Below are 9,745 nucleotides of genomic sequence, written 5' to 3' on the forward strand. Positions count from 1 at the left end.
CACACACACACACACACACACACACACACACACACACACACACACACACACACAAGAAGGACCTTCCCATGGTTAGAAATACTCCGACATTGAATGATGAGGTTGGTGGGAAGGTGCTATGCAGGGAGGTGTTGCTGTCACAGCAGTTGGTTTGTCAGAGACTTTGGACCTGACAGGTTTCGACAAGAGCAAAAAAAACCATAAAACAACTTGAAGTCTGCCTCCTCCTGGTTGTAAAGAGTAACAGCAATAGAAAAAGAAGCCCTGATTCAACAGCTGTAGAAGGTATTCATTAGTAAATATTTTATATAAGTGTAAGTTCTATTTTTTTTCTAGTTCACATGAATATAATAATGAAGACAACAGTAATTTTATCCAATGATAAACTGCAGAAATTGGGAAAAAAATGATCACAGTATATTGTCACCTAATCTTCAAACTACTAAAACTATCGTGAATATTATGATACTATAATATTACAGTGCATATTAAACACAATAAAATAACACAATACTAACTCCTGCACTAATATGCAGATTGTGAGGTTCTTATTTAATATTTTATTATTTCCAGTTTGGGTTCCTCTTTGCTACATTTCAGCAGTAAATGCTACTTTGACATTACTACTCTAATATGACAGGTATTCTTTGTATTTTGAAATGGTCTTTATAGCATTTATGATCAGCTCATATTGCTATACAGTTAAGCTTAGAGGTATAACATGTAAAAGCAGGAGAATATCTTTTTACATCACAATTTTAGCAGTTACTGTAAAACAAAAAGGTATAAATAATTATTTTTAACATCTAACGCTGAACACAATTATTGTGCATCACGTGAATGTCTTGGTTTTATTGTCCTGCAGTGTTATTGTTTTTGTTTTGCTGAGGTGTCAGCTGTTTAAGAAAATCTAAATGCGATACGCCTGTCCTGCACTACCACATCAAACAGCTGACAGACATGGGTCAGCATATTGCTGATTGTGACCACTGGCAACCTCCATAACAAACCTAAAAACAGGAAAACAAAAAAGCCAGTGAACACTGAACTATAGCTTCAACTTAATGCAACAGGAATGATGCAAAGATATAGTTAGTGTTACTTAAGAAAAGCAGTACTTCCTTCACCTTTTCTAAATACTTGCTATTGATGTATTTTTAGGATTAGTTTCACCTGACAAATACTTTAGGTGCCCCTAAACAGAGTCTTTTCTTCTTCTAACTTTGTGTGGTCACAAATTAACACTGTCTCAATGTCAGCTATAATAACACTAAGAATTCTAGAGGCCCACAGCTTGACCCTGAAAGTTGTGTATTGTGCAAGGTATCTTTACTTCCTTGGGGGCCCCTCGAAAGTGTAAGATTAGAAGTCCCCACTGAACTCAGGCAACAGTTTCCTTATCTCATCAAACACCTGTGCACACACACATAGACACACACAGGAGATGAAGGAAAAGGAAAAACTAACTGTGGCACTTTAGGTTTTGTCCTCGCCACAGAAACATTTTTCCTAGCAAAGCAATATTAACAAACTTGCCTTTGGTATATCAGTACAGGGACACAGGACACACCATTAAAACTAGCTAAAAAAAATAAGTATAACAGGGGCACAACTCTCTGATTTTATTCAAATAGTATAGATATTTTTATCTGAATGTATTCATGGTGATTGTTTTCCTGTATTTACAGCTATCCTTGGAATGTACACGCTGATGAGTAACAAGCAGTACTACGATGCTCTGGGCACCACAGGCACCATCGCCAACACCGAGGGCATCAACAGTATGTCTGAAAGCCAAAGACATTTATGAGCTATTGCTTATACTCACACAGACAGACGTTAAAATGAAATGCAGACAGACATGTGACAGTACTGTATGTTTTATTGTGTACCGTTTACACTGTAGCCTCAGTTGTGATCATTTATCTCCTTCAGGCGTTGTGAAACCAGATCCTTTCAAGGTCTTCCCTGAAGAACCTCCAAACCCCACCAATGTGGAGGAAACCCTGGAGAGAATTCACAACAATGATAGCAGTCTGACTGAAGTCAACCTTAACAACATCAAGGTCAGCTCATTGGAACGTCACAATTATGGAAAAATTATGCACAGATAAAAAAAATGTTTGTCAAAGGGAGCTTGAAGCTGGACTCAGAGTCCTTAAACGCCCAAACAAGATTAATTTCCCATATGACAACAAATATTACACAATCGTTTCAGTGAACCAGCTCATGTCATATGCTATACTGATCCTTGGCTGCAAAACCCGGATCTGCAAGCTTATCAAGTATTCCTTGTTTGCGAACTGAACATCTCCGTATTTTCCTTGCAGGACATTCCCATCCCAACACTAAAAGAGATCTTTGAAGCGATGAAAGGAAACTCTCACGTGGAGTTTCTGAGCATCGCTGCAACCCGAAGCAACGACCCTGTGGCATATGTGAGTAAATTACCCACTGTAATTATCAACTGCTTGCCAATGACAGCAAATTTCCTCAAAGTTTAAAATAATTTTTATGGTATTTATTTCTTTGATATAAAAATCTTAGAAATGTCTTACAGTTTATATCTCGTTCTAGCTACAGATCTATTTGTTTACTGAATGACTCTTGATTGAGGGTATTAGAGGATATTTATTTGTAGTGTAAAATATCAACTTAAGCTACTGTTGTACCTCTACTGTGTTATTATTGTTTCACATAAAAAGAGATTAATTGCAATGACTGAAGTTTTCCTTCAGATTCTATAAAGATCTCCTTTTCTTTGTCACCTGCTCTTCAGATGCACTGTGGTAAACTATAGTTTATATCCGAATGTGTCTGCCACCTGACTATAAAAAATATTTTTTAAGTCCTTAAGAGCTTTTAAAATGTGGAAGAAAAATATAGTTTCAATGTGCGTTTCTGTCTGTGTTTCTAGGCATGCGCTGAGATGCTGCAGGAGAACACCAGCTTACAGAGTCTTAACATCGAGTCTAACTTCATCACTGCAGACGGCATGATGGCGATCATCAAAGCAATGGCTAATAACGCCACACTGATGGAGCTCAAGATTGACAACCAGGTTAGAAACTAATTATTGGACATGCTGTGCATCTACAGCTGATAATTTGCAAGCCACTTTGACACTCACCTGTAGAATAATTTAAGCCTGGCACACAAACGTACCATTTGTGTGCAAAACAATGCCAACATCTACAGCTTTACAGATATTAAATTGTAATTTTGTACCAACAAAGTGATTCCAAAAGAGCTATTAGCCGAAGACTTGGCATATTTCAGCATGATGTGCGGTGTAATCTAAAAAAAAGAAAGAAATTAAATTGAAAAACACAATGAAACATGGAATGACCTCCCCAGAGGCTGGACCTGAACATTACTGAAGCAGTGTGGGATCGTCTTGGCAGAGAAGCTTTAAATGTCCTTCAAGAAACCTGGAGAACTGTTCCTGAAGACTATTTAAAAAAAATTATAAGTCTGCCTAAAAGAAGAAAAATGGTGGTAACACCAACTATTAATTTTCAAGCTCATTAGAACTGTGCAGACTTTGCCATTTCCATCACTGCATGCATTTCCCATTTTCATGGTAACATATAAAAAAAGACTTATGCACAGCAACCAAAACAAGACATCCTAATTTTTATTGTCCAAGTATGAAATAACTGAGTTAATACTCATACACAATGACATGCTTTTCTTACTGCTTTCAAATTTAATTCACAATGGAAAAAAGGACTCAGTGCTTGATTGTGTTATCCTTTCATGTATCATATAGCGACAAAAACTTGGAGACTCGGTTGAGATGGAGATTGCCTCCATGTTGGAGAACAACTCCAGTATCCTGAGATTTGGCTACCACTTCACCCAGCAGGGTCCCCGAGCCAGAGCCGCCATGGCCATCACACGAAACAATGACATGAGTAAGAAACCTGAATCCATGGTCAGATAGTCTTGAAATATTCATGTATAATACAAGGAATCATTTAAAGTGTTATTGGATTGTGCAACAGAATATGAAATCGGCATCTTCTCTCTTTTACATAGTTCGTCAGCAAAGATTAAGATGAACACGACAAGGAGTGAGCAGAAGAGCAACCATTAGCCCCTCGAAGCCTGCAAAAACGGATGACTCTTGTGCCAGCTCACTGTGGTGCAGCAGAGCTGAATGAATTCTTCCAAATTAATTCTGGTCACTGTGCCTGGGGGAAACCATGTCTAACATCCATGTTCAACCATTCATTTCATTTACTGCAGCAAGAGTTTTGTAGGTTGCTGAATTTCTCATAAAGGCATGTAGAGATCACAAGCACAACCTGAAGTGTCTTTTTTGTGCTTTTAGTTTATGCGTCACCAACATCAACCCAAACAAATAGTTAACTATTTTCATTCACTAACTCAATGTGGTGCTATATCATCTGTGGGAGAGGGGGGGAAAAAATCTGTAAATACTTTAAATAAAAATATATATTCGATTATTTTTTGTAATTGTTTGGTAAGTTTAATTTTATTGTTTCTAATTCTTATTGCACACATAAATATTATACTCAACAAATATTGTTTTAAATGCACCAAGAAAAAAAAAATCATACTTTGGCACATTTAAGGAGACTATCTACAGGTTGTGAGTAATCTGTATTTGAGCCACTGATACTGGATAAACTGCTATTTACAAAAGTGACAGCATTTTCTTTTCAAAATTGTGTCCATCAAATAATTGCCATCTTGTAAACAATGAATTAACATCTGTGATTAACCACCTGAATCAAGAAATTACTTAAATAAAACCTGACTGACAAAGTGAAGTCGGCTAAAAGATTTAGACTCAAGAACAGAAGAAGAAATACAAAGTCCTTGACATCTATATGGGAAGGCTTTGGGACTCCAACGAACCACGGTGAGAGCCATTATCCCCAAAATGGACCAAACTTAGAACAATGGTGAACCGTACCAGAAATTGCCAACGTACCAAAATGACTCCAAGAGGACATCAAGAACTCATCCTGGAGGTCACGAAGGAACCCAGCATAACATCTAAAGAACCAAAAGCCTCCCTTATGATTGAACAATAACAAAGAGAGTGGGCAAAAATGGTATCCATTGGAGAGTTCCAACGAGAGAAATCACAGCTGACCAAAAAGAACACAAAGGCTCATCTCATATTTCCCCCCAAAAACATCTTGATGATCTCCAAGACTTTGGTGAAAATGTTGGGGGACTGATGAGACAAAGCTGAACTTTCTGGAAGGCTTGAGTGGGGTAAATCTGGCACAAAGCTAACAGCATTTCATAAAAAACAACAGCAAACCAACAGTCAAACCTGGTGGTGGCAGTGTGATGGTTTGGGGCTTGCACTTTAGTGCTTCAGGATCGGTAACTGATGGAACCGTGAATCAGAATATCAGAATGTCCGGCCATCATTTCATGACCTGAAGCATCAAGCCCACTTAGGCGGCAAAACTGAGTCGTTAAACAGGTTCATGCAGGAAAACTCTCCAGTGTGACTGCATGAAAACTATTCTGCAAAGAACAGCAGACCAAAATTCTTCATCCCTTCAATTCAAAATTCCTTACAAAAGCTTGGTTGCAGTTTTTGCCGTCATGGGTGGCACAACCAGTTATAAGGTTTAGGGGGCAAGTAGGTTTGGATAACTCTTTTCCCCTTAATAAATGAAATGATTTTTAAAAACTGCATTCTACAGGTTATCTTCATCTAATATTAAAATTTACTTGATGATCTGAAACATTTAAGAAATCAGAAGGGGTGCAAATAGTTTTTCACAGCAGTATACATAATCGGAACCGTTATAATCATAATCTCATTTTCTGTGGTAAATATTATATGAAATTATTTCCTAAAACTAACACATTCAGCATTTTAGATAACCCCCCCCCCCTCAAAAAAACCCCTTGATTTAATAAATCACAGCCCTTTAATCGCTTACAGTTTCTTCTGATCTTTAGACTTCCTCCAGGCACCTGAGCTATTTTTACATCTCACTCGGCCCAACGCAAATGTGAAACGGATCCTAGCCCACTGAGCTTGAGTTACCTTGTTCCAAATATAAGAACTAACTTTAAGAGGGTTGCACCCTAATGCACCCACAGAAATTTATGAGCAGAAACAGCTGCTAACCTCTCAGGATTTTCACAGCATTGCTTGCATCCCTGCCTTCCACCTCTCGTTTCATTAATCCATTTCTTGAAAGACTTCTCACCTAATGTCAAGTTTGACAAGACCACATATGCTTTTTAGATTTCTCAAAGGTCACATTTTAAAACTGCAAGCTTCACTGACATTTGGCTTTGTGTAAAACTTTCAAGTCAGTGTTGCCTTACCACATCTATTCTGAGAGTTTCTCTTCCACTTCTTAGTTTCCAGTAAAACACGAATGTATATTTGGACTGTAACCCTGTCACAAATGTATTCACCACATTGTATTTATGCTTCTACTGTTTCGTAAACAGTAATACTGAAATATCAGATTTGAATTTGTCTTAAAACGCTCTAACATACTTCCAAATCCCTACAAAGACGTTTTAAGACCGTGGTGACGCTCTTAACTCCAAACTAATGAAGTGAGTGAGCTTCTGAAACATATTAGCCATGTCATCAGAAACTAACCCACGTTAAGTCCCTTTGCCCCCTTCCACTGACCCTGATGTTATCCAATTTATACCAACTGTGCTGAGAGGAGCTTTAAACGAACGCACAGATTAGCACCAATACAGCCAATCTGCTGCTGATTTATAGGAAAGCTGGCTGAGAATTGATCGTATCACAGAGCTCACTGAACTCAAATGGAAAGGACACGATGAACAAGAAAAGGGTAATGAAAATAGTCACAATAATTATAAAGGTCAGAAGTTCAGCTGAAAATTGTTGCCCGAGCTTTTAAACCTGCTTCTTTCATTCTAGAGGAGCCATGAAAAAGATGTAAGGTTAATGTCACTGAGGATGGCACAGTTTATCCAGTCTTTCCAGACTTCTAAGATGTTTCATGTTCAGGCGGGATGTTTTGGCAAAAGAACATCCTGGTGATCAAGAATGAGAATGATTTTCTTATAAAACTAATTTCATTTAATGAACACAAACCCCCAACTACATCACAATAACAAGTTTTAAAAAACAGAGCTATCACATATGTTGGGACAATGTTTTGTGAGTGATCCACCACAAAAGAAGAAAGTTGTTCAACAGTCCAGGATTACTTTTTCAGTCTTAATCTTTATGTCTTTAAAGCTAAGGCAGATGTTTTAATGTATAAATTCTATACAGATTTTAAAAATGTTCTGAATTTCTGCCAGATAATCAGGCAAATGCCAATTTGAGTATTTTCCAACTTCTTAATAACATGAAGAGTTTGGTCAGTCGTATTGAATATGAATATTTCCAAAATCACCTTTCCCAGAATTCTGATGTTACCTTAATCTGCTTGTGCAAGTAGGGAATCAAACATGCAGCAGACAAAAGAGCCAAATCTTAACACATCTTTGGGACAAACTTGCTCTTCCCGCATGAAGAAGCACAACCTGTCGGGGGGGGCCAAGCAGAGGTCACATTACACAAATCTTTTCAACAGATTGGAGGAGCGGTGTTGGATTTTAATGTAACAAAAAATATTCACACAGAACATTTTAAGGAAAAGTGCCGGTAACATGAGTGCTTTGTCTCTTTCACAGGTGTAAACGATTTCAGACTCTTCCATTCAGGACTCTTTATGTGTGTAGAGGAATTTCCTCCATGACAGGTAAGCTGTACTCAAATTCAGAGACCATTGGTTAATTCTTATCACTTTCCTGCAACTCAATGCTTTTCAGGGTGGACTATGATAAGCCAACCAAGGTTCAGCCTTAAGCATAAAATATAACTGGATATGAAAAGTTGTCACTTGAATAAAGACTGACTCTGTAGCAACCTTTATTGATCACATCCTGGATGGAAGAAAGAGTTAGACGCTGAACAATCAGTAGCTTTAAAAAAAACAAACAAACAAAAAAACAACATAAAAAGGCTGATGAACAGAATAAATCTGTTAAATATTTTTTTCACATTGAGCTGTCGGTTTTATGCAGCACTGCGCCTCGTGAACGTACCACTGTGGTACAAGTTTTATCTGTGCGTCCACACCATTCTGGTGCTCTCATTTATTTGCAGGCGCTGGGGCAAGCGTAAGTGGCTCTTCCTCATCTGAATCAAACTCGACATTCTCGTCTTTAACCCACTTGCCGCTGTGGTCTTGCAGCCACCCGTCACTATGATAAAACAACACCAACAAAAAAAATAGATGAAATGCACTGAAAATCTAATAGTGACCTACATGCAGATGTGATAAAAGTAGTGAAAATGTACAACATTAGAAAGTGAAAGTCCCACAACATTTAGGCACCTTTTCAGTTTGAGATAGTGCTCCAGCTCCCTCTTCCTCTGAGCAGTAATGGGTTCAGCCTCCTGTCTCTCTGCAGCCTGACATTCGGCAGTATCTTTTGATGGATGTGGCTCGTTATTGGCTACAAAAGGAGTTTATACAAAATCATGACCGAGGTTTGCTCAAAATAAAAGCTGACAATAAAACATTTTCTCTAGCAGACCTTACCTGTTGAACAGACAGTAGAGTTGCTTTGTGACGTGTTCACTGAAATGCCAGACTCCCAGCAGGCAGATGTCATGTTGTCACTGGGGTTTGAGCTGGCACTTGCTGTCACTTTTTCAGATTTTGTACTTAAAAAGAGTGACAAATAATTTAAATTGTGTTTTTTATTGTATGGCTTTAAATACAGACAACAACTCTCATACAAAGTAATCACTCACCTGGTTTTTCTATGACAGCTGTTATATGGTACCGTTTTCAGCAAAGCATGATGGGTGAGCTTCCGTGTTTGTGCTAGTAATGGGGCTGAACTGGAGGGCTCCTGAAATCACAACAAGAGTAGCTCATATTTTCCACCATTACACAACTACACTGAATTGTTTAGTAAGGTGTAATTTGTTAGGGTCATATGGTAGTCACACGGGCACCACATAAGTAATTTAACAGGAGACAACATGGAATAACAATGTCATGCAGTAATGAAAGATTACATCTGTCGAGCTTGTGATGTTTTTCCTGTGATGATTCATTGACCGTCTGCTGGCAGAATGACCCAGCTGGTTCTCATCTGTTGTTGCTTTGTTAAACACAGCTTTTTTCTGTTGGCTATGAGAGACTTGTAACCTTGACAGAGAACGCATGATTAACAGTTACTGACCTGCCTTTTTTCTTCAGCCTGGACATAGTTTTCATGTTGCCGTTTTGTTATTTCAGTCTTCAGCCGTGCTTTCTTGCCATAAAATGCTTTTAGCCCTGAGTAGAACACACAACAAACAATTGGGTTTACTAAAAAGTCAATGTAAAATGAACCAAACCTGAAAAAAAAAAAAAGTCATACTCGTTTCCCTTTGAAGAACAGCAAGTTTGGTATATATCATGAAGACATGCAAAACTTTACCTTCATACTGTAGAAATTAAACTGGTATCGAAATGTAGGTAAAAACAACATTTTTTATATGCTGTAATTTATCTAACATACATGTTATACGGTGATACCCTTATTCAAAATACACTTTCTGGCATTTTTTCCATCAGAAAATAAAGAAAACCTCCAGGGTACACATGCTTGTCTTTGACTGTTTGTGTAAGAGACAACAGACAGAGTTTTGCTTTTCCGAATGAGAAAAGTTGGATATTTAAAAAAAAAAAAAAAAAAAAAT

General features: G+C 37.8%; 2 protein-coding genes across 2 annotated transcripts in view; one reads left to right on the plus strand and one right to left on the minus strand.

The window, feature by feature from the left end:
• tmod4 (tropomodulin 4 (muscle)) overlaps positions 1-4,303 on the plus strand; it is a 14,681-nt gene extending 10,378 nt beyond the window's left edge. Inside the window, exons 5-10 of the mRNA XM_005739214.2 lie at positions 1,689-1,781; positions 1,936-2,066; positions 2,331-2,438; positions 2,918-3,061; positions 3,773-3,917; positions 4,042-4,303. Of these exons, the coding sequence (XP_005739271.1) occupies positions 1,689-1,781; positions 1,936-2,066; positions 2,331-2,438; positions 2,918-3,061; positions 3,773-3,917; positions 4,042-4,064 (644 nt within the window). The 3' untranslated portion in view covers positions 4,065-4,303. The remainder of the gene's footprint in view (positions 1-1,688; positions 1,782-1,935; positions 2,067-2,330; positions 2,439-2,917; positions 3,062-3,772; positions 3,918-4,041) is intronic.
• Positions 4,304-8,005: 3,702 nt separating this feature from the next.
• scnm1 (sodium channel modifier 1) overlaps positions 8,006-9,745 on the minus strand; it is a 4,246-nt gene continuing 2,506 nt past the window's right edge. The window contains exons 4-8 of the mRNA XM_005739215.2: positions 9,244-9,338; positions 8,807-8,907; positions 8,592-8,716; positions 8,385-8,505; positions 8,006-8,250 (exon numbers count right to left, since the gene is read on the minus strand). Coding sequence (XP_005739272.1) covers positions 8,139-8,250; positions 8,385-8,505; positions 8,592-8,716; positions 8,807-8,907; positions 9,244-9,338 — 554 coding nt within the window. The 3' untranslated portion in view covers positions 8,006-8,138. The remainder of the gene's footprint in view (positions 8,251-8,384; positions 8,506-8,591; positions 8,717-8,806; positions 8,908-9,243; positions 9,339-9,745) is intronic.

The sequence above is a fragment of the Pundamilia nyererei genome, unplaced genomic scaffold, assembly GCF_000239375.1.
Source record: "Pundamilia nyererei isolate P.nyererei 1_Seehausen unplaced genomic scaffold, PunNye1.0 scaffold00090, whole genome shotgun sequence".
Taxonomy (NCBI): Eukaryota; Metazoa; Chordata; class Actinopteri; order Cichliformes; family Cichlidae; genus Pundamilia; species Pundamilia nyererei.